Source organism: Anser brachyrhynchus (genome assembly GCF_964034855.1).
Source record: "Anser brachyrhynchus genome assembly, chromosome: 13".
NCBI classification, from domain to species: Eukaryota; Metazoa; Chordata; class Aves; order Anseriformes; family Anatidae; genus Anser; species Anser brachyrhynchus.
Window position 1 is genome coordinate 19,294,203 of NC_137708.1, and position 26,924 is coordinate 19,321,126.

The following is a 26,924-nucleotide window of genomic DNA, read 5'->3' on the forward strand; positions in this document are numbered from 1 at the left end:
AAGCGGCCAGCTATTATTTCCGCCCCGCAGAAGCCAGACCCCCAGTAACCTTCAGAGCAGGGTGTGCACCACCTCAGGACCACGTGGAGCTGTAGGAAATGTTAAGTCCCACATCCCTTGCCACCCCAACAAGCCCCACGTTTCCTTTTGCCCCGAGCAATGCTATGGAAAACCCCAACCCCAAGACAACCCCAAGCCCCAAGACGAGCACGATCCTACCTGTGCCATCTTCCAGATGCCCAAAGTTGCAGATCTGGCTGATGTTGTGCACCCAGATCTGCATCTCCTCCTCGGTTTTGGCCACCAGGTAGAAGGTGCGGTAGGTGGTTCTCACGATGAAGACAAAATTGTTCTGAAACTCCTTCCTGATGAAGTTGGGCCCCGAGTGCTTCAGCACTTCGCACTCGTTGAGGTCGATGATGCGGATGGGCTTTTTGGAGTGGTTGTTCCTGTAGTACTCCAGCACGTCGGGGTTCCCGCTCATGCGGCCTCGGCGCAGCACGAACCAGCGCTTCCTCCATGCCTGTGGATGGCACAGACAGGGCCCGTCAGCCTCGCAACACAGCCAGCAGCACTTTTTGGCATTAGGACTTTTAGCACTTTTTAATAAGCCTGTGGGACTGGGACCTGAAGCGTTTGCTCTCAGCTTGCATTTGGGGCAGGATGAGGAGGAGAAGGGCTGTCACCTGGGGGAGCACAGGGAACACGGCTTCTCTCTCCTCTCGCCCTCAGCCTGCCAGCATGGTGCGACGGCTCTGATGCTTCACCTGCCTTTAGGTACTGTGGGTGAGCCAAGAAGAGATTATAACACGTTTTCCTTTCAGCTGGGACCACACCATGTGCTGCAGCACGTGAGCTAACACCTGGCAGCATGCACCTCCTGCCCAAAGCGAGGCCTCCGGATGACCCGCACAGCTTCCCTCTCGGCTTCCAGGGCCAGGAAAAAGCTGTTAATGAGCTGCCAGCTACTTCTGGAAGCCCAGAGCAAACCCTAAGGGAGCTGTAGTGCTAAGAAGTTAAACGGGAACCTCCCCAGCGTTGCAGAACAACATCTGTTTACCCAGACACTGCTTCCAGGGACGCTGCAACCTGCACCAAACCCTGTCAGCACCGGCATCTCCTGGGCCCACATCGCTGAAGGTATGGAACCCACACAGGCTAAAATGAAGACCGAGATGCCGCATCACTTCATTAAGCTACACGCAAGTTTCTAGGAAAAAACTAACATCTTCCGCTCTTCCAGCAGCTGCTCCGGTTCAGCAGCAGCACGAGAGCCCCTGTGTTGATTACAGCTGTCACCAGCACGCTTACTTCGAGGGCCAGAAGGAATCCACCCTGAGCTCTGCTCCGCAGAGGAAAGTTGAAACAAGGTGTTGGGAGCTTCCCTTCAGCAAACTCCTTACAAATAGCAATTGGATAAAACCAGCTCTGACGGCAGCCTCGTGGGGGCAAAGGGGCTCGCACAATGCCCAGGTACCGCAGTCACCATAGAGCCCTAGATGCTCTAATTGCCTTCATTAGTTAAAAGTTTAGTAAGGAAACATCTAACAACCACCCCCTGCCTGAGCATTATGCAGGTGCTCGCCGCAAAGCGACTCGTCACGACACGAACCTGGGCACTAGCTTGCATTTGGGTTCAACACAGTGCTCCTTTTGCAGAGCGGCTGTTGTTGGACTGACATCCAACCATCTGGCCTTGGTGCAAAGTAACTGATTTCAGGATGTTGTCACTACATTGTACAAATCCTCACCAGGACACTTGGGGCTCAGTACAGGCACTACAGATTTCACCGATAGTTCCTGTGAGTACAGCAACAGTGAAAGCAACCAACAAAAAAATAACAATCCTTTGTTAGGAGGTGTTTGATTTATTTTTTTCCCGCATTTAACAGAGGTTTCCTCACAGTGCAAAGCTTTTGCCTTTCTATACGCATCTGATATTTTATCTAGAGATGAATCTACTCGGCCTGGCAGTACCTTAATCTATTTTGAAAGCAATAGGCTAGTCATAAATAACATAGAGGGACCAGAGACTGGAGTACTTTAGAGGGAGCTCTTGCAAGGCTGAATAACACACAGCAGCTGATGTACAGGAGTGGCTCTCAAAGCAGGGCTGCATCAGGAACGGATGCAAAGCAGAGGTGAGGTGCCAAGTATTGCACAAAGAAAATTCAGGCTCACCTATACGACCTGTCAAGGTTTGAAAGTGATTTGGTCTCTGTTAGAAGTAGCTAGAGGCAACATCAGATCACCGAGATCTCGCAGAGAAGTTGGATTGTGTAGGAACCAAGGAAGAAAGTGACACACGCACCCTCCCCAAATGAAATTAAAGCAAAAATGAAGCATTTAAAGGAGAAAACAGCTCCCCGAGTAGCAAATTTCAGTAGTAGAGCACAGCCCAGCAGGCATCTTGCATTGCATAGCCTCGGACAGGGCCATGCCACCACCTGCAGTCCAAGCACCATGCGTGCCTGATGCACACCCTGCTGGTGCACCAGGACTGACAGCTCAGCTCCCCTAACACACACACACCCCAGGCAACAAGAAGAGAAATGCCTCGGGAGGAATAAGCCAAAAAACATCTCCTTTGCCCTCCAGGGAAGCTGGCTGCTAAAGCAGCCAGCAGGAACCACCTGAGCTCCCCCAGGGCACTGCCACTGCCCTCAGGCTGCTGGGCCTGCAGCTTAAATTTGGCTCCTGATGGAGAGTGGGTGGAAATCACCTGCATGGGAGCACGGTGAGGGAGGAGGAGATGGGTGTCCCTGGGTCAGGCTGGACAGTACAGCATCTGTCCCCATTTCTTCAGCATTTTGACTTTAATGAGCCTAATGGGATCTGTGGGCTTCAGGAGAACCTGGGCAGCTGGTGAGAGGAGAGCAGAAACCCTCAGCTGTGCTCTGCAAGCTGGCACAAGCACAGGGGCTGCCCCATGACCCTCCCTGCAGGCAGGCAGCTCCACCAGGCTTCTTGCAAGGAGATCGGGAGGTGCCTGGTGCTGGTGGTCCATGACAGGAGAGGAGAGCGGCACCGAGGCTGTGTGAGAATCCCTTGTTATCACGTCCGGGCAGCCAGAGCACAGGGCTGCGTGGAAATAACGAAATCAGTGTGGGTGCAAGGGGAGGGCGATGGGGACTTTGCCAGGGCTGCTCCTCACCCGCCGCCAAGGCAGCAAAACCAGCAGAAACCAAAAAGTCTTGCCGTGGGGAGCAGGCACCATCTCTTCCACCTCTTCTCCCCTTCTGCACCTTCAGTGCCACTGCTCTCTCCCCCCAAGTGGCCAACTTCCATCCCAAACCTTTCCCCGATATGCGCCTGTACCTCTGGCTGCAGCACAACAGCACAACCCCAATCAGACAAGCGCTAACGTGAGTCCAGAACAATTTCCACCTGCCCTTCGTAAGTGGGGGAGCTCAGGGCCAAAGGCCGGCAGAGCGTGAGGCGGTGCTGGTCGGGTGCTCTGCGCTCCTCAATTTCTCACTTCGGGACTGGCAGGGCTGCTCCTGGGGGGGAGAGGAGTGGCTCTGTTTCCATTTTGGGAGGGATTTTAAGAAAGCGATCAGTAAGGGAGTGGTGAGGGAGGCTGAACCAGGGCTGCTATTGCACATGGGCGACTACTGCACCGGGGGTGTCGGTGGCAACACCAGATAAAAAAGGCCACAAACAAACCAGTGATGTGCTGAAAATGTAGCTGACTAGTAAACAAGGGAGAGTGGGAGCTGGGAGGCTGCATGGGAAGGTTTTAGCCAAGGACTGTAACCGCTTACCTTCTGCCTGGGAGCATGTGTTCGGTTTTGTCTACGAGAAACAAACCCAGCACGTGGGATCTAAATAATTAACCGCAGCACGCGCAAGCTCCACGAGGTGAATTGGCCTGAAATAGGATTTATCCTGTGGGGTTTGATTTTTTCTGATTTTAATAACAAACCAGGGGATGGCCAAAAACTTGACATTCTTTACCAGCTGAATTAATGCTCGTGACTCCCCCCACGAGGATAATCTTCACTGGGCACAGCGAAACCAAGGGAAAGCAGGACAAGGTGCGCCGACTCCTCGCTCGCCTGGAGGCCTGGCAGCGTGCTGGCCTCTGTGGGGAGGCCCGGCAGGGAAAGGAGAGGCCGAGAGCTCAGTGCTGGGAGGAACGGGAGCAGCGGGTGCCATAGCAGAGGGTCTGACCCGGGGTTGGGTGTCCCAGTGTGCGCCGTGCACCTCCTTCGGCTGCCCGAGCCGCGGGGTGTTTTTGGGTACCAGCAGAGCCGCGGGGCGATTGTCCTGCAGCCGTGCCGGCGTTTGAGACTGAAGTTTTCAAAGAACCACTTTAAAACGTCTTATTTTAGGGAAAAAAAAAAAAAGAAAACAAGGCAGAACTTTATAGCGTTTCCTATAAATGACTTCAAAGGGGAAGTTCAAATTCATATGTGGACAGCCCTGTGAGCAGCTGATGTCTCAGCCTGTCGACACCGTGGAGGTTCAGAGCTCCCACCCGCAGGGCGATGCACCAGGAGGGGGTCAGCTCCCACCAGCATCCTCGTGCTCACAGAGCCCAAGGGTGTTGTAGGGAGCAATTCATGCTTTGCAGGAGCAAAGGGCCAGCCCCTCACAGGAGGACTCCTGCCTCCTGCTCTCTGCCCGCCTTGCTGGGCAGTCGGGCTCAATTAATGCACTTGTGGAAATCAGAGAAGAAAAAGACCTCTTAAGCCTTCCCCCAGCTGGAGTGACGGCTTTGCTGTTTCAGTCCTGGCTGTAGGGCTGTGGCTCCCATCAGCTCTGCGTAATAAATCTCCTTAACAAGGCTACCAGCCTGTCCCTTTGCTGGGGGACAGCGGAGCTCGTTGCCCATCACCCCCGGCTTCAGCACTTTGCCTGGGTTTTGTCTCCCTTGCGCCCAGCTTCTCGTATTTTCTGCTCAGATCTCAAAAACTTCAGCGGCGAGAGGCTGAAATAGAGCTTATGGCTGGGAAAGAAAAGTCAGTGAATCTTCCCCTGCCCTCGCAGCTCCGTTTTCTCAAGGGGAAAGGCTCTGAAGGACACCGGCGTGCCCACAGCAAGCAGCGTTCAGCACAGCCTCGTACAACTGCTCTGTGCGCCCCGCACACAGGACCATAATACAATGATATCAGGACGGGCTACTGTCTAACACCCTATTTCCATCTGCTAAGTTGTGAGTCATTGATTGAGTCACTTGCCTATCTGCTTGTGGTGGTTTCAGTATGAGTCTAAATGATTCTTATTTCAGGAAAGTCAGCATGAGCCTTCCTCGGAGGAGATGCAGGGGAAGGGGAAATACCTTCTTCTTTGCAAGGTGATATAGATACATCAATTGACTAAAAATGCTACCCTAAAAATTTCCTGCACTGTACATGCAGCGAAAGCTTCGTAATAAAGCATCTAAGGTGACATCCTTTAGAACCAGGGAGGTTTCCTTTGTTTCTGCTTCTCACAAAAAGAAGCCTGTGGTTTGTGTAGAAAAAAATGACACATACTATGAAAAAAAAAAAAGAAAAAGACACGGACTCAAATGTTGTCTGCTAACCTACACACATTCCCACTGCCTGCTCCACATCCCAATCCATAATATTTATGGTGCTTTACATACACAAACATCTGCAATCGAATGAGTCACTGCTATTTAATAAACATGCAGATTCTTTGTAAAGCTAATGGGTCCATTTGGGCACGGAGGGTCAAAGTCATAGCGACCTAGAAACTTGGGAGGTTTAAGTTCTTAGAAACCTTGCAGGAGATAAGCAAACAAGTTCTGAAAGCAGAATTAAAAATGACACCACTAATAAATGCATAAAATAATTCCCCCAGTGTGTCTGGCCACGCATCACTGGGACGAACGAGGCAGTGAAGACGGACTCAGGTGCTTTCAGGACGTGACAGAAACTTCTATGTCTTCAGGTGGGATTGAACCTGAGCTGCCACCACTTCCAGCAGCCTGCCAGCCCTCCTGGTGGATCACTCATCACAAGGGGCTTGCAAAAGCCCCGTGTGGAGGGATGCTGGCGCTGGCCAGCCTGCTTTGCCCCTGCTGGTTGCCCACCCGTGGCAGGCTGTTGGACCCTGTCCCACCAGCATCTCAAGGGGACGTGGCTTCATGCCTTCAGCATCCTTGTACTCTCCTTTCTGTTTCATTTTGTCTGTTTTAAGAGAGTTCAGAGGAGACATCCCAGCAACAGAAGACAGCCCCGAAACCATCAGGCAAAGGGCTTGGTTTGGAGCCACCGAAGGATCTCCTTCCAGCAAACCCCTCCTCGCTGCTCGGGCACACTTTTTCCTTCCCGAGGGCAGGCACTGCGAAGCATGAATCCCTTCCCGCTGCCCCCCAGCTGACACCTTCTGGCTGCTGCTACATTTCTGCAGGCAGCTAAACTCCCTGACAGTGAAGACTTACAGGCAGGGCTCTTCACATGAGGATGTTTACAGCCTCGCCAGCTAGCCAAGAGTTTTAGTTCCATATTCCCTCGCAGCATGCTTATGTGCAGTATCTCAAATGACATTAATATTATCGTCCTGAACGCAGCTTGGATTTCTCGAGTGCTTTCTTTCCCCCCAAAGTCCTGAAGCACTTGGCAGCTGGTACACGCTTGTTACACGCCACATATGCGGTGACTGGTTCACCTGCCCCAGGGTACACCTGCTGCCGACGCCATGCCACGCTCCCAATGGCCAGGATGCTCATGCCTTTGGCTTTGGCTGGTCTCTTCCATCCTAAATCCTCATTTTCCTGTGTGATGTGGCAGAGGATGACAGGTAGAAACCCCCTGGTCTGGCTTGGTGCCACCCCTTTTTCAGCTACAAAATGAAATCCCCATTTCTCAGGACTGTGCTTTTTGCAGAAGTGAGTTAAAACCAGGGAGAAAGGAGAAACTAACACACTGTTCCAGGCCCTCCTGGATTTGACAACGTAATTTAATTTTCTATCAGTGGGAAAGGGGCCACTGAAACCTCACGCAGCATGGCAGGGATCCCTACAGTTGCATGAAAACTACTTGTGTAAGACAGCCTGGAAACCTTTAGGGCTTTTCTGACTTGTTCACAATAAATTCTTTAACACCAACACAGTAATAAGATAAAATCTTGACTAGAGGTAAATTTCAAGTTCTTGGATAGGCTTTCATCCAAAACTCTTGCATAATCCTAAAGGATTTTTAGAAGGCTCCGTGCAGATCCTTGAGATCCCCCTAAAGCAAGGCTGCCCGCAGGTTAAGGAGCAGCAGCTCTGAACCACAGAAGCTGGGTATAAGCATCTGCTGGATGGCCGAAGCTATTCAAGTCAAAGGAGTTTGCAGTTATTTTTGGAAGCAAACATAGGAAAATGTATACACTAAAGGGACCGAAGTTTGGACAAATTTTGAGCAAATTTGCTAAACTAATAGCTTTTATGGAAGGACTCCAAACCTCCCCTGCTAAGGGAAGAAATTGAGTTGGGGCTAATCCCCTTCCTTGCAGCTCGCCAGCACGATGTAAATACAGATGTGCGAAGCAGTTAAAGACCAGAAGGAACTGCAGGTTTCTCAAGCCTGGAGATTGCGCCCTGCCTCGGGCTATCTGGAGTCCCTCTCCTCTGTGTTACTGGGAACTGGCAGTTTTCTCAGTATTTTTACACCAACAGAACAAATTCTGCTGTTTCACCTTGTTAACTGAACATGTGGTGTGAGGTCAGCAACAGTCACGCAGCCTATCTATAGCTGTCTGAGCTCACATGATGCTATGGCTCTGAAGAGAAGGAACATAAACAGGAAATTGGGCAAAGTGACTCTTTTAGTAGGGGACCACAACACCATTTTTTTTTTCTTTTTTCGGTGCCTAAACTCTTTAACACACTGCTGGATCTGATGAAGAAAAGCAGAGTAGCCAGCACGATCAGAAAAAAAAAAAGCCACAGATGTTTACGGTGCGACACTTCTGCCTGATGATAGCAATGTGCTCGATGCAGCGAAATGACCCCGCTTTCTGGGTTGTGCTCGAAAGCTGGGCTCATCTCCCGGCACGCAGGGAACAAGCTGGTATCGGATGCAGCCCCCACATCCACCGTGGGCCAAATCTCAGCCATCCTTTTGTGCACCCGCGTCCTATTCCCTGCAATAGGCTGCAAAGGCTTCGACCTTTGCACTTCATTTTCTCTCCTAAAATTGCCTGGAGAAAGGAAGTGTGCAGGAGGCAGGCAGCAGAGCGGGGAGGAGGTGCACATGCGTGGGAGGGCTTGTCTTGCAGAGCAGGCCAAGTGTGTTGAAAACAAGAACCAACCTTTCTGGACACATGTACGGAGATAGGAAGGAAAAAAGAGAGAGGTCCAACGTCACAACAGCAACCGCTGCGTGTCCAGAAGAGCTTGGGATCCAGGCGTGTGGAGGGGGCACTGGTTTCGGAGGGCTCGGCGTGCTCCCAGCTGTGCAGACGCTGGAGATCTCCGCTGGGATCTACGTGCTGGCTCGCAAGCCGTCCCGCGGGAGCCACCCGGCCTTCGCGGTGACATTTAGACTCTATTGAAGTAAATGGCAAAGCTCCCACTTGCTTGGAGAGGGCCAGGTCCTCCTCTCGACAGGAAGCTCTGAGAAATGCAGAGATTCCCAAAAATGGAAACACAAGCCGAAGGAATAATCTGAATCAAGAAAATCTGCCTTGGACAGATGAGCAGCCTTTCTATCTACCACATCAGACGATGAACTCACCCTTCACGGGTCTAGCCTGGGGTTTGTGGGTTACTCACAGGCTGCCCTCAGCCCTGACTTTTCTCCAGCTGGACAGCGAGCGTCTTCTGGTGATCTCAGGCACGAGACCCCACTTTGGGGGGACACAGGCCCTCCCCACCGCTGGGTGCTACCTGCCTGGCCGTTTCAGTAAATACCATAATTGCAATTAAGAGTACACTAGGAGTGTGGGTAAGACAAACCAAAATATATGGTGACATCATTTGGGTGAGCTCCCTTGCATGGGTCGGTATGGCTGCGGAGGCACGGGTGGGGCTGAGCGTGGCCACACCGAGCCCCACAACACCGAAGGAGGCTGGAAGTGCTAAGTGGCTGGGTTCACACCCGCCTGCTCATTTCGAAGTACAATATTAGAAAAGCAGCTGTGCTAAGGAGTTTACACATCTATTTTGATTGCAGTTCTGCTGTTTTGGACTGCCTTTTCACCAATACATTGGGTTGCTTTGCCCGTAAGTATTCTGCTAGGCAGTGGTACATTTTAAGAACCGGTTCTCCTTCTTCTTTAAAAGCTCTCCTAAATTAATCTTCTCTGCTTTACACTGCACAGGAGACTGAGCTGGTTTTTAGACATTTTTAGAATTATACTTTCATTCTCCTTAGTTTGTGGAAAAGTGGTCATCACTCATACGGCTCCTAACATACAGCATCTCCTGCCCGTCATTTTTTATTTTAAAGTACATAAATGTTAGGAAAAATATAAACAACGCTCCCCGTGCCAGGTTTTCTTTTGTTTGTTTAAGAATCCTCTCTGAGTTGCCAGAGTTTTTCTGGAGTTTTTTTCGGAGTTTTTGCTGCTGCGTCCTGCATCTCATCCAAGGAAGCAGGGCTCTCAGGGCGAGGCTTGAAGGGCTAACACCCTGTGAGCTCCACTTCCCTCCGCACTCAAGGCGCGTTTCACAAACTCAGCTGGCTAAAGTCAGCTCAAGTATCCAAACACCCATCACGTAAACTTCCCATGCTTCGGGGGCAGCCGCACATTTCTTTGCCCTGCCTGTGAAATTCTGCAGATCCGCGTGGTTTTTCTCACTGTACTGCTTCATGCCCTGCTGACTTCACACCAGCATGAGGGGCAAGATGCTCTGGCAGAGATGGAGTGAGGACCAGAGCTGGCACCGCTCCCCGACTGCATCGCTCACCCTCACACCTTTCTCTTCTGCCCTCCTGAGATGGGACCTTCAAGCTGTGACCCACAGTTTCATTAAGTTTTTCCAGTCCCCTGTTAATGCTGCAGCTTCTGCCTTGTCATGAAGACATCTCTGTGCCCTCGGCTGGCGTGCCCTGTGCAGCACTGTCATTTGTTTCCACCTCCTGAGCCTCACAGCCAGAAAACAGCATGGCAAAGCTAGCACCAACAGCGTGCTTAATGTTTATCTTAATTTGCATGACTTCTCAAACTTCCCTTGCTGGACCCACCGATGAAATCACAACATGTTCAGAAATATTAAATCATTTCCTCAACATCTGAATATAACAGGCTGCGAAAGGAAAACAATCGCATTTGGCACGTTGCGCTCTTTTGCCTCAACGCTCCGTATTCTGGAGCCCCTTCGTGTTGTGGATTTGCACTCTGATCACAGCAGCACTGAAAACAACTGCGTGCCATAATTCATTTCCTAGGAAATCTCTGGACTTGCCAAGTACTAGCCTTGCCTGGAAGCCTGCGTTTTGGGTGCCCGCAGCAGTGCCCAGCCCAGGTGATGAGTTCAGGATGCCCCAAACCAGCCTCCTACCCCTGGCCTGAGGGCAGCGGGTCGGTGCCCTTCAGCTGTGTGCCTGCCCTAGCAGTGGCTGCTGTCCCGCTCTCTTTGTAGTGTGGAAAGGCAAAATTCAACGTGGTACTAAACCGACGGGGTCCAAACTTCCCTGCTCCAGCCTCCAGAGGATGGGCTGGCTTTCCTGAGCAGGTGCCTTCCCTTTGGGGTTACGTTCGGCCAGTTGTCAGTATTTTGTAACGCAGACTCTGTGAGTGCAGCAGGAGTAAAAGTTTCTGCCAAACTCCGCAAAGAGTGGAACGGTTTGGGAGTAAAAACAGATTTCAGAAACAAAAGTTCAGCTTGATCTATTGGGAACAACGTGCAATTAATGTACTCAGCAATATCTCAAACATGAGCAATGTGGGAGAAGGGTAATAGCTCCCTTTCCATCATTTTTCAGCCTGTCAGAGCACTGATCTATTAAAACACCAAAAGCCTTACCAAATGGAAACGGGTAAACTCGGTGGCGGGCAGGGGCGGTGTGCAGCTTACCCGGATCTTCATCTCCTTTAAACCATAAAACTATCGCCGAGAATGTGCTCGTGGGCTGGTGAAATAGGATCAATGTTACTGTTACAAAAGTGAGGACAATGAGCCAGCTGGGTTTTTCCACAGTCATTTTCAAAACTGCAGCATTTATTTCTGCTTTTCTGCAACTTCTCTCTCTCTTCTCCTCCCTTCCCTATCCCTTTTTCGTGGGTTTTGCACGCCGAGCTACACCCAGAAGATGAGGTCACCGGGCAGCACTCGGGATGCGGATGCTTTCTGCTTGGGTGCTGCCAGAGCTGTCCCGCTGGGTGCCCTGGAGGCACAAGGGGCAAGGAGGCATCGAGCCTGGAGGATGCCCCTGCCACGGCAGCAGGGAGAGGGGCCTTGGGACGCCCTGTGAGCCAGTCACAGATGGTCTCAGATGGTCACAGAGGGTCAGGGTGCCACCAGCACTGTCACGAACGTGCCTTCTTTCCCCCTGCCCCCAAAATGGGGCACCTGAGGCACACCTGAGTGCGGCCTCACCATCTTCGCTTTCCTCTGATGGGAAAGCTTTGTCACAGGTCTTATTACTGATCTTAAAGCCATTCCCTTCTGTTGAACCCAGCCCAAAATTCATAAATCCTCAAAACCAAAGGAGCACAGTCCACTGTACAGTCTGCAGTGCTTGCATGTGCTTCAGAAGGAAGTGAAGTTAAGCGTGGCTGCTGCTGCTGCTAATGTGACACTGTGACACTGTCAACCTGAACTGCAAAACAGGAGCTGAAGTGAAATTCAGCCTAGCTTGGAGTTCCTCTGCTGATTTTTTAAATCGCAGAACCTCATTTTCGGTTTTTAAGTGCTTTTTGTTGCTTCTAACCCCATGGGAGAGATCCATGAAGAAAGGGAAACCAACAGCAGCAATGCTAAGGCAGCCCCGTACGTTGAGATCTGCTTAAAGGACGCAGCAGACGCACAAAGCCTCCCAGTGCTGTGCTCTGAGGACATCACCAGTTCCTGCTCAGCTGAGCCTGAGAGCAGAGCCCATCTGCCCTGCGCAGCCTGACCTCTCCCACTCCTCCAAACAGGAGTGCTCCTGCTGCAAAGTGGTTAAATTACTGACGGTTCGTGCCCAACCCTTTGCTGTGAGTTTGCTTCCAAGAGCGTAGACCCTTGACAGTCTATGCCATGGCAGTGACAAAGAAACCACTGCTCGGAGCATTCGTCTGAGGGAGGGTGTGGAGGCAGACTCACCACAAAGGCACCATATGAAAAGGCCTTCGCTTGGGGCTGATCCCACTGTGTGCAGGCTATTCGAGAAAAACAAACAAGACTTTCCCTGCTGCTGCCCTCACTTGAAATCGGGTGCTCCGGAGCTGTGTGGAGTCTTTCAGCCCTTTTTGTAAGGGCTCAACACCCGGGGAGAGGACGTGACCCATGTGGGCAGGAGTGGAGCTGTGGGAGCTTTCAGCCAGTGACCAAAATGTGCCTCGGCCCGTAGCTCTGCACGTGGACGCTGCAAGTCTCAATCCACCTCTGTTTTGGCAGGCCGTGTTTGTATCAGATAATTGAACAGTGACAGCAGGTTGCAACGTGAGGAGCAATGAGGGCTGTGTTTAAACGGGTGGCTCAGGAGTTCATGTCCTAGCAGCAGAGCAGGAATAGGTAATGGCAAGAGGTTTCACAAGGGGAGCTAAAGCAAGAGCTTGGGGGACAGCAGGGGAGCCCCAACTGGCAAGAAACTTGGATGGGCAGGAATGGGAGGCGCAGGAAAGCTGAAGGACAAACATAAAATGAATGGACTCGTCGGCAGAGATGGAAAACCTGGGCGAGGAACCGCTGGGTCCCCAGCCAGGAGCTGCAGGGCAGGCGGCAGCGCCCTGCCCGGCCGGTGTTGGGGGTTCCTTCTCACTAGGGCCAAGCAGAAAGGAAAGCAACGTGACAGGAGGGAAGGGGACATTCCTGAAGTCCCGGGAGGACAGCAGGGAATGACGAGAGATGTCCTCACGTCCCTGCTGTGACTGTGGCCAAAGCATGGCCTGCCCGGGCCTGGGCACCTCAGGACACCACAGCCGCTGCTGAAGAATGGCCCCAAGCCCCAGACACCTCCTGTTTTGCTAGCACGCTGCAAGCGGAGGGCAGGAGCTAATCAGGACTTGTGCTAATTATGCTGCCGATCGCCGGCAGAGGATGGGGATGTGGCTGGGAGCCAGCAGCGGGGCGGGTGGGCCCGGAGCTGTGTGGGCTCCCCGGGACGCCATCTCCCTGTCCCCAGCCAGGCCTCCCCTCCTGTGGGCCCAGGCCGGCCATGACCGAGCCCCCCGGCGCCCCTCATGCCTCAGCCCTGCCCCGCGGGGAAGCGGCTTGCTCCGGCTGCTGGCACCGCTGCAGCCTGGTGTTTTTTGACCTTTTACTCTTCCAGAGATAGAAATGGGATTTGTCTGAGGCTTGGAATAACTTCCTGCGATTGTGCTGGGGAGGGCTAGTCTGACTTGCTAGATAGCTGTGTCTGTCAGGCTGGCGTAGGAACGGAGAAAGCCTCGGCCCTGCGGCTGGGCTGAAGACAGATTTAAAAGATCCCAAAGACACTGCATGTGCCCCAGAGAAATAGAAGCTGGCAGCACTGTGTGTTGTCCGTGGTCGGGCAGTGGGACCTGGGCAGCCACTGGCAACCCCTTGAGCAAATGTTGTCCTACAGAGATGGTTGTTCCTTGGGTGGTAACTCACAAATCCTCCCTGGATCACTAAGGCACGTGTGTTTGCACATGTGGGAATGTAGATAATGGTCTGAGAATCGATCCTTTGGGATGATGAGAGCAGATTGTTGCTGTGCAAGGCTCCCCTCCTCCTCCAGCTTTCCCCCAGCTGTCCGTGCGGCTGGGCCGGGGCCGAGGCTGAGGCTGAGGGCTGCTCTGCTCTGTTCTCAATGCACCTTTAGCAGCTGCGTGCATCTTTCCTTACATCCCTGCCTGACTTTAACAGTGGCATTGCCAGGTCTGATGTTTTCAGCAGAGCAGTTTGGCTGAGGAGGAGAAGTCTCATCACCTGTGCTGGGCTGGTGGCTCTGGCACTGGTGGGGGGTACCTGGAGGGAGGCTGGACCATGAAGGAAGCTAATGCCTTCAGTCTGGTAAACCCGTGCATCCTCAGGAATCTAAAAAAAGGCTAAATGCAAGCCTTGTACTGTACACCTTAATGGCCTTCATCCATCACTCTGTTGTACTAGATAAAAATATTAAACCCCAAACAGTTGGTTTCTGACCCAAGGAGTTTACAATCACAGCACTGCAGCTTGTAATGGCACTTGCAAGAGCTCTGCTGCTCCCAGGTAAACAAGAGCCAGCCAGCTCCAGCTTGAGCCCTAGGAAAAGCCTGTAGGTAAGAGTTCAGTGCCTGAGCTGCCATCACTGTCCTATTCCCACGCTGTGCCATTGCTGGGAAAGGCAGGGCAGGACCAAACCTTGATGGCCTCTTGTTGTTTGGCTGAGCTGCCAGGAGCTCTCAGGGAATTAAGGAAATGTGTACTTTAAAGGAAGGCTTTTCAAAGCCAGCTTTTAGTTGTTTCTTGTATTTTGCTCATCAGTAGGCAAAATCACTGTGAACAAGTCATGTGTGGTAGTATTTTCCTGCGTGACTCACCCGGCAGGCTGGCTGCTTCTGCCTCCCTGAAATTTGGAGTAGGATCGATCTTTGCCTTTTACTGATATTCCTTTGAACAAGTGAGCATACTGTCACCAGGTGGGCTGAATCCTGGGCTGAAAAAGGCAGGTTAGCACTCCTCTGGCCATCAGTCTCCAAGCAGAGCTAGCTGGGGATGCCCCATGCAGGCTACCCAAGCTGCCAGCCCTGTCTGCTCCCCCGTGGGCTCTGCAGGTATTTGCTGCCAGGGTCTCCCTGCCTGGGTCAAGGGCTCTCCTTACAGCTGCAGCTGGAGGTTGTGTTTGTGCCTTCCCCCCTGCAAGCATGTCTTGCAGAGGATTAGTTGGCTTACCGAGCAAAAGCAAAGCTATCCCAAAGCCACGTCATGTTTGTTTTGAAAGTAAGCACTAAAACACACGTCCAGCGTACTTAGCACTTCCATGCATGGACACCCTTCACAGGTTTTCAGCTTCAAGGGAATTCAAGAGTGTTACTGATATGTGTCAGCATAGATTTACAGTATGATTTTGTAATATGGCTCTGAGCTGCAGTGCACAGCAGTTCTCTTAAACAGCCGAAGGAAGCGGTTCTTGACTCCGCCGTTTCTCAGCCTGCACTCCAGTTCTGACTCCGATGTCTCTTCCACTTACTGCTTTCTAAACAGGCAGTGTCAAAGAAACTGAAATTTTGTATGCAAATTGGTTTGAAGACAAAGAAAAGAAGTGCAATCAAAGAGGAGGGGGTCGATTTAATGCATAAAAACAACCTAGCTCATCTGCTTATTAACTTCACATAAATAAGTAATTTTAAATGCTTTAAGAAGTTTTTTTAAATGCTTTTGTGCATTTTTACTGAATTCCAATTTCATTCAAATGCAGCTTGTTTCAAATCATATAAAATAATCCCTGCTGAGGGAGTAAAGCTTTGCACAATGCTACCTCTTTAATATCAAAATGATAACACAAAAAATGTGAGTAATTGTATACTAAGCTACACAAATGCTGAGATAGTCATGGACAGGTACAGAGTATCCTTGTTAGTGAAAATAAGTGCCACATTCATTCTAAAAACTACATTTAGTGGTAAATCATTAGAGAGCAACTAATGAAAGCATATCTCAATGAAAAAAATTAAAAGTACCTATGGAGAAAATGGCATTAACAAATGTTAATTTAATTCACAGATTTCTACCCTCTCATTTAAATCGGGATTGCAATCTGCAATACAACTGGTCAACATCAACTAAGGCTCTATATAGGGAAACTTCATCAAGGGGATTAGACTAGTTTAGGGAAGTATTGTGAGGCGAGCAGTTGAAAATAAAAATAAAACTACTAGTGCTAACAGTCTGAAAACCAGAGGCTAAAGCCCGTGATACATGGCGTTGGGTACAGTCCTCTTTTTCTACCCTCGGTCACTAAGCCAAAAACACAGCGAGGGATTGTCACAGCATGGAGCATCTATTCACCTGCAGCTTAAAAGGTATCTGAGGGTTGAGTAATTAGTCCTCATCACACCTTAATTCCAAAAATTTGACCACTGCTTTTGCTTCTCTGGGGTCAGAAACCACCATATATCAATACATACATACCTATATGTACCATATATCCATATATACATGAGAACAATGCACTTTGACAGATTCTTCTGACTCTCATATGCGTGGGTTTTTTCCTCCCACCCTGTGAGCAGACACTGAGCTGGTGACTGCAGACACACCTCACATTTTATTTAAGGGCCAATATGCAATTAAGCCTGATACTGCTTTTATCATAAAGAGACCAGCCCATAGCATGTATGTAATAGTTCACACTTTGGTAAGCATGTGTGAAGTAGTCCGGTGGTGCGGCTTCTGTCTAGGTATAATGTAACTCCGTGTGTAGGTGTGAGAGCTCTCACCAGACCCACACCAACAACAGATCCCCCAAATAGACAACACTAATAAAGATGCAAAATGCTGCAGCTCACTCTCTGTAGTCTCAGGCTGTTTCTCTACTAAACTGGCAAAACAAAGCCCCAGAACAGAGCCTGTTCCTCACACTTCCTTCAGACTTCAGCTCCCTTTCTGTACAGTTTTGCTCATCATCGCGAAGCATCCTAGGATTTGTTATTTTTTCCATTCAAAGCTCTTGGTCCTCTGACACAAACCCAGACAGGCATCCCACGCCATGGCACTTGTGTGATCCTTCAGCATCAAGAGAACTTTCAGTGTAACAGGCAAATGTGGTGTCAGCAAAAATGTTAGGTTGTCCTGAATTTCAGCATGCGTTCCAATGAAGTTCCTTGAAGTCTCTGCAAAAACTGGCCTGCAGTTTGGCAACAGAGCTGAGAGCTCCCTTTCCCATTCCTGAAGACACATATCTCACACTTAGCAATTTGCTTTTGCCACTTGACCTAGTTCCAGGCTTGGCCGCAGAGCAGGAAGCTGTGCCCCTGCTACTGTATCTTCACAACAACAACAAAACTCAAGACGATCTGCTCCATCTGCAGAGCGCACAAAGCAGTGATCGTGTCAGGAGCTCTAAGCAGAAGTGTGAAGCTCACAGTCGCTGTTTTTGCTAACTGGATCCCACAAAGCGTGATGTGAGATAAGGGCACTTTGAATACAGAGCAAACAAACAAACGCCCTAGAGCATTTTGGTCCTGCAGCTTCAGGATGGTTAGTACCAGTAGAAAGGTAGTACCTCTCTCCCAAGTCCAAAAGGATAAATGCACTATTTAACCTCCCAAATTCAACCTGACAGAAACTCTTTCCTTGCAGTCTGGTTCCTGAAGGTACCAAAAAATCCAAACCATTTATAACCAAATCTGCTTTCACAGTTTAGATCCAGAAGCTACTTGGGCATGCACTTCACAGCAAGCTCAGAACAGTCTTTTGACCTCAGTTAAACTAAAATACTTTGAGGAATTGAGCCCGTACTCATTTGGGCTGTAGTTCAAGTTCTCCCTGCCATTTTCTACCTGGAGCCTGAACAGTGCCTGGCAAGATGAAGTGAGAACCCTGACGCCAACCAACCACCGAGCTCCCATTTAACCACCTCCTCACTTTGAAGACAGTAAAGGTTTTCTTCCCGAAAAATGCAATCTTACAGTATTCATTTGAAACATAGATGTTGTGCATGGTGTCGTGAAACTGAGAGGACACTTCCTCTTCTCGTGCAAAAGCCAGCAGAATGCACCACGGAGATGCAAGTAAGCACCATACATGAATGTGTGTGAGCTACGTGGGAATCCTCCTGGGTGTTGAACGTTGGATGCTCCATAATTTTGAGTTGCGAGTGGGCTGTGCAAAACCTCTCCCTGCCCGGCAGCTGCCCAGGAAGACATCTCTCCAGGGCTCTGCAGTGAGCACCAGGTGGGGTTTGCCTCTGCAGGCCTTGCAATGGTCTCCTCATTTGCTTTGGCTGAACGGGATCCTGGGGTACCGGAGCTTGGACTGGATAAATACAAGAGCTGTTTGTGCTCTGAGTAAGGAAGTTTAAATTTGACCTGCAATAAGGCTGCACAGAGGAAGGGCTTTCTCCACTGCTGTGCTCAGAGCAATCTCTTTTGTCTCAAAGGCCACTGTGACTATGACTCACACAGCCATCAGGCTATTAACACTTTTATTCCAACTAGTTATTTCTGGCTTTCGGCAGTCAAAATACCTAGAGCCCAGAGTGCTTCCAGTGTAACTATAGAAATTACAGCAACAAACAACAGTTGGGCCCATGGGTCAGCTGAAGCCAAACTCTGAATCACACTCTTGTTTTTTACCTATAGTTATGAAAAGGAATTTAAGTCCCGATAACAAGGCAGTAGTACACCTTCTAGCCACCATCTTCTAGGAGCCATCTTCTAGCTCGACACCTTCAGCAGGTTGAGCTGAGCGCAGATGCTGTCAGATGCTCACTCCATCCATGGGAGATGCTGCCCACAGAGGTCCTGCACAGCTGCCTTGAAACAACGGGCAACCCCTACCAGAATATCATTAGACATGCTTTGTAAATCCATTTGAGGTTAATGAAGGTTGTAAATTCATCCTTCTTCATCTGTATATCCACAATCCATACGTTTCAGAAAGCTCTTTAAAGGGCTTTGCGCTGCTGTTATGGGAAAGATCCTGTTCAAGCTCTAGACCCCCTTCACCCTCTCTGCCTTCCCGTGCCCGCAGCAGCAGTCAGTTCGCTGTCAGCTGGGTCAACCGTTCGAAGGGGCAGGCTCTTCTAGAAGAAGCAGAAAGCTGTCAGTTTACTTTGGGCCTCAAAACCACTACCTTTTGTTTTTAACCAAAATGCATTTCCTTATGCAAGCCCTTGCCTTGCACTGCTGCTTTAGCACAATGGATTTCTTCAACTCCCTCTCTAAGAGTCAAAATTTACCATATATTTTGATTTTTTAAAGGTTTTACAAAGAAAGAGTGCTCAGTAACCAAATACTCCCTGAGAATGCAAAGCAAAGGCTGAAGTGCAATGTGAGAAACCAGATCAATCACAAATGAAGAACAAAGTGGTTTGCAGCATGTTTAACTCCTATTTCTATAAAGGGCTGATCTAATCTGTGGCAACCTCTCAAAGTGCCAAGAATGCCTAACGACTCTGAATATAAAGAATAATATACATTGTAAGCAAAGAGAATGGCCATCAGGCCTTTATTTGTGTTTCTGGTTTATTTGTTCTCTATAAAAACCCTCCATCAAACCTTCCGGCACAGCAACGAGATCGAGAAAGTATAGGAGCAAAGCTAACGCACTGAGAGTTCCCAATTCACTAGAGGCCCGTGCCTCATCCTAACTGACAACAACCTAAACTAAACTCAATCCAAAAGCTCAAAATTGACAAAAATAAACTAATATATTAAAGAGGAAAAGGAAAAAGTTAGTTTTTTTCTTCTGGATTTCATTAAAACGTCCCAATGCAAAATGCTGTCTACGATCTGGGAGCCAAGTTGCAAGGAGAGGAGAAATTCTGTCCTGCAAAGGCTGAGATAATTCCTGCACGTGGTCTCCCAGAAGGGTGGCCCTGCTGAGAATACAGGGTTTTTTTATGGCATTGCCCCCGTTGTCTGGGTGTTGCACACAGCAACAGTGCCGAGAGCAGCGTGTCGGAAGGACGGTTGTAAAACAACGGACGTTGGCAGGGGAATTCAGGGATGGGCACCGCATCTGAGATCTTTGCAGCTTTTTGCTGGGGATTAGCTGACATTTTGAATAACAAATTTTCTTGTTCTGCAGGGGAAGGCAAGGTTCATCCTCGGTCTTTGCTGATTGCTGTCCTTGCCAGAGCAGGGATACCACAGGAGTTCTCTTTCAAGGAGAAAACCAGAGTAGTGAAATCCCTTCCTTGGATCCCTCCTCCCCCAGCAACTCAGAAAACTGTGTGTTTTTGAGTAAAAATGGAGCCATAGTCACAAGCACTAGCAGCTACAAAAGAGACATCTGAAAGCAGTGGTTGTACACAGAAAGCAGTAACTGCTTTCCATTTTTAGACTTCATGGCTTATTTGTTTAAACCACAAGGAGACATTTGCATGCTACCCATTTCTGGTCAGATATGAACAAATAAAATAGAAATAAACGCAGTTCAAAGAACAGAGTGTGCAAACTTTCGAGGTTAATTTTAACTCATGAAACACTTCAACGAAGGTCCATCACTTGTATTTACTTTTTTCTAAGAGGTAAGGAGTATTATCAAAATTGACTTTTGGAAGAGGTGGAAAGAAACAACAGAACCCCAACTATTATCTTTTCTTATTTTAAACTGCATCCTACACTTGACTCAAATTTAGATCTGAATGCGGGATTACTCCTACTCTTCTCCTCGCTTCTGACTCCTTCTTACTGTGTTTTTCAGAGAAGCAGTTTGTAAATGTGACTTGTTAGGATGCAGCGTACAAGCAATGTGAGTTAAATGAACCAGGTTGAGTGTTGTAAATGCAATTCCTAAAATCTCCAGACTAAAATACTCGATTCAAATGAAACCGGCTGGGAGGTAGAGAACCCGCTGGTGAGAACGAAGACCTGTGTTACCAAAGTGTGCAATACTAAATCAGCCAAAAGTAAGTGAATTCTGAAATAGAAAGTCATGCAAGTTTTTCAGCCAAGCAGTAAATGTGGCTGCAACGTGGATGCTGGCCATTTGGAGGATGATGATGTGGTGCTGAGGGATTTAGGAGGCTTTTAAAGGACAGGCGAAGAGATACAGTAAGAGTCGAGGATATATGTGAACTTGTGAGAAAATTTAATCATTGATCTGATCCTGCTGTGGATAGAAAAGCCTTTCCTAAGCAGAAAATATTTTTAAATTGTTTACAAGGCCCAGGAAGAATCATATGGTGATGCTGTCTTCTCTGGTGCATCAGAAGCCATCGCAAAATCCTAGGGAGCTGCTTCCCAGGAGTTCCCCAAGGGAATTGTCTCTTCTGCTCTCAGCAAGATCTGGTTCAGAGGGAAAACCAGGGAGGGAGAAAACAGCATCGCACTGGAAGGCTGTGAATGGCACCCTGGCCTTGGGGAAAATGGGAGAATTCCTTATCTGATCTCAACAAGTTACAAGAGCAATTAGACACATTAAAAAAAAAACAAATAAACATGTGCTGTGCAAGATAAAGGTAAACAATATATCGTAGTATCTCAAGCTATGGAATTATTCTGATAACTACTCTTTCCAGAGAGCTGATGGATTCACCTTGAGTCACAGAGGAAAACTGAAAAAGCTTCCAAAGAAGCCAAGGAAGATTTTAACAACACAAATCCTTGCACAGCAAACTGTATTCAGTTGGGGGAATTTCAAGGACTGCAACAGGCAGAAAAGCCCCAGCCACTTTCTGGTTTTGCGCTCACCACTGGCTGCCAGTTGTGGTTCCTGATGGTCTTGGTCTACGCCAGGTACAACACAAAGAATTTTGCTCCACCTTTGATCCTTCCTGAGGTGCAATGTTTGCTCAGCTGGCTTCCAAGAGGTCTTAAAGAAAAAACAACCTTACTAATTTTTATGGCGTTCCTATCTGCACCTTGGTGTAGATGAAACGGTCCTCGTGCCCCCAGTTAATGTTCATATCAACAAAAGGCTGGGTGCTGCCAATTTTCGTTCACCCTATCTTTGATGTACTGTTTTACTTTTTGTTGTGGGAACAAACCACCATCAAAGAGCTGACATGGGAAACAAAATGGACTGAGAAACTTAAACAACTCATACAATCTTACAGCTCTTACAATGTAGCCTGGAAGCACGAGGATATTTTTACCTGTATTACTAAAAGGGCACCTCTAAACAAGTAGTGCAGCAAAGTAATGATGCAGTGTTCTTCTGCAATTTCTGGTCTGCTTTGCAAAAATTAAGATCTGAATTTATTTTTTCACTTCTGAAAGCTGGAAATGTGCCCTCCAATAACGTATTCATGCAGTGTAATCAAGCACAGAATCTGACCCAGCTTAGCTGAGGTCTGATTTCCAGCTCTGTGGTTTCTACCTCTCAGACTATTTACTATGTGCTTACCAGTAATTACCACAACCATGTCCTGCATTGAAATCCACTCCAGAAAAAAGTTTCTAGTTGTTTTTTTAAACTTGAAGAAGAATTCATTTTAAGGCTGACATGAATGGTGAATTTCCATGAATAAGGTGATAAAACCATTTGCAAATTTCTTCTTTCTTGTTTGCTAGGTTAGCCATTGTTGGCTTCTGTCTGAAATGCCCTGGCCAACAATTCTTTTCTGTCCATAAAGATTTTTTTTCTTTTTTTCTTTCTATTTTTTGCTTAACACACCCTATGCCCAAAGGGACGAATGCTTGGAAGTGTTTACATTTTTTACTTGTTTCTTGGAAATTATGACCCACAGATAAAAGAGAATACTTTGCAACAATAATGAGGCACTTACAGAGCTTCTGGTATTGCTGATTGCTTGAATTCATTTTTTAAACCCATCACATTATGTTCATATTCTATTCTATGACAGTGTTAATACTTAAAGAAAGTTGAGCCTTACGGCACATGTAGTGCACTGTTGTTATATTATTGCACTACTGCTGTCAGGAAGTTACGATATACATACATAATGATTTACAGGGAAAATAAAATAAAGGAGGATGGAGTTTTAAGGAATTTGGGGGTACCTGAGTACTCACTGCATTTGCAGCCAGGGGAGCACACAGCAGCGAGGTGCATCCCCATTGGCAGCCAAGCACCAGATCCACCAACAGTTGCTGTCAGTGATTTGGGATAGCTGAGGGTCTTCACCAAGCTTCTGGCTTGGTCCTTGGCTAATTAATGGCTTGACTCCGTGCAACTAAGAGTTTTCCCAAAGACATTGTATTCAGTAAAACGCAATTACAAACTGAACCACTAAATGCAATATGCGTACACCGATGGAGCCTTTCTTATTCCAAATTAGTAATTAATGACACTTTCACTAAAAAGCTGAGCAAATCCAGGATAAACAGGATATATGACATAGCCAGACAGCTTGCAAAAGCAGAGGGGGTGAAGCTGCCTGGGCCTCCTGTCGGCGGATGACGCCTGGCTAGCGGTGCCCACAGCCCCTTCCCAGAAGAGGTGCTGGCAGCGTGCGGGTACTGGGAAGAGGGGAGGCACCACCCTGCGCTAGCGGGGCGATAACTGCCCTCCCCGGCCAGCACTCCTCCAGGGAGCCGTCGCACTGCAATTAGAAGCACTACAAGCAGAAGGAGTATCTGCGATGGCAGAGCCCTTGTCAGCAGTCATCAGCCTTTCCTCTCACGCTCCAGACCCCCTCCGAAGGCAGAAGGGAGGAAGACAGGCTGATAATGTCCACACCGGGGTGAAGAGGAGAAAATAGCCCTGTGGATCTTCTTGCAGTCACAGGATGGCTCACATTGGGACTAAGGGCACCAAGCCCAGCTTGGGGGATTCAAACCGATGGGGTTTCTTCGAGAGGCTGCTCTCTTCCTGAAGAAGGTTGCTGTTTTTCCAGCACTTGGGTGTTTCCATTTGCTGCCCTGGAGGCTTCTCCGGTGCCTTTACAGCAGCCCCCAGCCCCATGAGGGCAGCCCCACAGCAAGCCAGGAGGCTGGGTCTGAGCACAGCGAGAGCTCCCGGTGCCAGCCGGTACCATCTCCAACTAGGAATGGTAGCAAACTAATTTTTTTTTACCTTGTTATGTACCTTCCCAGCACAAGTCACCTTACCCAAGCAAATAAAACAAGTTTCTTTGGAAGGGGCTTTCCCACTCAGCCAATTCACTAAACACACGTAGCACGTACTTCACGTACTTTTCCAGACAGTCACCAATGTTCAAGCATGGAAAAGCCATGGTCAGATTATTGCATTGACTCTTCTGTTGCCCAAGTATGTTATGAAAGACAGAGTTATGTAAAATTCATGGTGGATTTCACTATTTCCTATTTAACTGTTTTGCAGCAAGCACGTACAGTGTCCCAAAAATTCACTTTATGTAGAACAAATGTGAGCCAGAATAACGTATTTTTTCACATCCTTCTGCTTCTTTACAGTAAGACAGGGGATGATGTTTAATTTTTCCTTTACTTACACAAAACCTTCCACTTTGACTCACAGTCCTTATGCTGACAGATACTCTGGAGAGTATTATTTTACCAACAGCAAATACAGACCTGGATTTTTTGTTGTTGTTTAGCTGCTGTACGTACGGAACGTAATTATGGAAGATCACTATTTTGGCATGATTTTCTGGGAAAAAAAACAACATTTTCCTGAGAATCCCCAGAACATAGCAGGCTCCCTGCTAAGCACCCTTTAAAGGTCCAGTAGTGGAATATCAAAATATCGTCGGCTGATGATGCTGGTGCACCACCACGTCCAAGCACCCTGGCTGGGGGCTCCCAGGAGGGATTCGAGGATTTTTTTATTCACAGTCCAATACAGCAAAGGCAAAAGAGCCACCAAAACTGAACTGTGGTCTTAAGACACAAGATAATAAAAGGAATTTTGTCAAGATGGTTTGTGGGGAAGCAGGGATTATGACTGCTTGTGTCATCGCTGTTTGAATCCAAGGGCTTGTCTGTAGTTTTACCAGCACGGCACAGCTGCCGTGTATCTGTTGGCATAACTACGCCACTGATAGTGGGAAAAAAAGAGCATTTTTCCTGGTTTAGTTTATATTGCCTTGGAAATGGCTTAAGATAAAGGAAAAACATGTCACTTGGACCAAGAACATATGAGCAAGACATTTATGAGAATAATTATATTGATTTAAATCCATGCATCAGCATGCAGGTATATAATCTTCCTGTAGATTATATGACTACATTGGAAATGGAACTTCTTGAAACAACATAGTGGTGGTTGTTTCATCAGCAGTAGACATAAACTGGTTAGCAAGACAGAATTTTGCTCTATCACCAAGCTTGGATTATTGGAATTTCCCAAAGGAATATATTGCTCTGGATTAACAGAGGTTTGTTAGACAGGCACCAGAAAAAATAAGCAGCTCCTAACAGCCTTGACGGTGCATGGCAGTGCAACGTGACTGCGAGGTGGCGATGGCTGCTCTGGGCTATTAGTGCTGAAGATGCTTTTTCCAGAATCTAGCTCTAATGGCATAGCTGCAAATGGAGCCCAATAACCACAGACACAACAAGCAGATATGCTGGAGGAAGAGAGATGCAGTCTGGTCAGTTTTTAAACAAAGAATGGATTTTTAGAGATTTTCTGAAGTGGACGAGTATTTCCCCAGAGTTCCCAAAGGGCTGCAGTCATTAGGGAAGGTGCAAGTCACGCAGGGGGCACATGAAATCTCTCAGGCCACCGGACTTCACTGCTGGAGGAGCTGGAACTGTAGGAAATAAACCCAAAACATGGAGAGAGCTGCTCTACAGCCCAAAGCGGAGGCACTCCTATAGCCCAGCAGCTGCGGTCGAGGGCAGAGAGAGGCTGAAGATGTCGTCCCAAAGCTACGGACTGGTGCTGCCCCACCAAACAGCATCACTATTTCACAGAACCAGCGGGAATCCCCCCAGCCAGCAGCCAGCACCTGCTTCTGTATTATGCATCGCTTCTGGGTCCTTGGTGTGCTGCTGGCCGTGAGTCATGCAAATCTTACGCCTCACAAAGCAAAAATGGCTGTGCCGTGCATAGATTTTATCTCTCAAATAGAAAGTGAGATTTTTTCAGCGACAGTTTACTCTTTTGAAGAAGTTACCCATTTCTGTGTAACTCCACTTTTATTTTTCGCCATAATGCTGTCTGGCTCTAGTCTCTTTGAGTGGAAATGTTTTGTGTGAAGGATGTAACATAAAATCAACTGAAACTCTGCATTTTAACTTATCCATTCATTATCTTCCGTTTCCAATTGCCAGCTAATAAATGCCACAGTTCCTATATCTCATACCATTTCTTCCAGCTACACTGGAGCTACCAGGAGCTCTGATAATGGCAGAGGTGAGGGTCCCTACCTGGAGGCAGAGCCCTCCTTTCCCCATCCCCTTGCTGCTGAGGACCACGGCTCTGTCCTTGATCTCTACCCAGCCAATTGGTACAAGAGCTGATAACCCACTGCAGAGAGAAGCCTGGCTCTCAACTCATATTCAGCTTCAGTGTTTAATGAAGACAAGATATCAGCAGTCATAAGGTACTGCTCTTAGTTGTGAGGAATATGTGGGGGAAACAGCTCAACTTATTTAAATGTTGCCCAGAAATGCAGTCATAATGGGTTAGAATTTGAGACTGTTTCATTTTTTGGCTTCTGGTTTCTTCTGAAGCACTGGTATTTCTATAGAATATGAGGTGCCATTTCTATTTCAGGACTTTTTTTCTGATGAGCCCAGTACTCTTTATTTGAAATCCTTCCAGAGAGGACAAAAAGGTATTTCATACAGCTTTGTGCAAGCCGATAAATGGAAATGAAAGCTTCAGATCTAATGCCCCAGCATGACCGCAGACCTGCCCAATTCCAGCAGTTTATTAAAGACAATGCTTACTTGGCCTCTCTGTCCATTATAGGTGCACTTTTTTTCAGAAAAGCAAAGGTTTCTTGCTTGACAGTCTAGACTGAGTTGTGCTACATCACTGTACCTATTTGCTGCTGTTGCTCTGCAGCATCATTTGCCTTTTCTTGCCAGTCCCAGCAAGGACTCATGAAGATCCTGCCCTACGCTGAGACTGTGAACCAGACCTGGAGTGACTCTGCATGACCACCTATCCAACCCAAGCAAGTGCCTTGACCACAGCAATGCTAGATTCACGCCAGAAGTGACCAGCTGTCCTGCAACACAGTGGTCCTGGGTGCCATGGCTATTAATTGGATGGGGTCTTATGTCTGAGTTTGCTTTCCTCTGCTCCTTATCTTTTATTCCTAAGCATGGATGGTGTGTAAAACACTTCCTTTCTTCAAAACAAACAAACAAACAAACAACAAAAA

At 48.2% G+C, this 26,924-nt stretch overlaps 1 protein-coding gene across 3 annotated transcripts in view; it reads right to left on the minus strand.

The window, feature by feature from the left end:
• GAB3 (GRB2 associated binding protein 3) overlaps positions 1-26,924 on the minus strand; it is a 57,602-nt gene that overhangs the window by 19,744 nt on the left and 10,934 nt on the right. For 2 of the 3 annotated variants that reach the window (XM_080553564.1, XM_080553563.1), the window contains exon 2: positions 220-523. In XM_080553564.1, the coding sequence (XP_080409690.1) occupies positions 220-523 (304 nt within the window). Of the gene's footprint in view, positions 1-219; positions 524-8,250; positions 18,780-26,924 lie in introns of all 3 variants that reach the window. The other variant, XM_080553565.1, reaches the window with a different exon arrangement.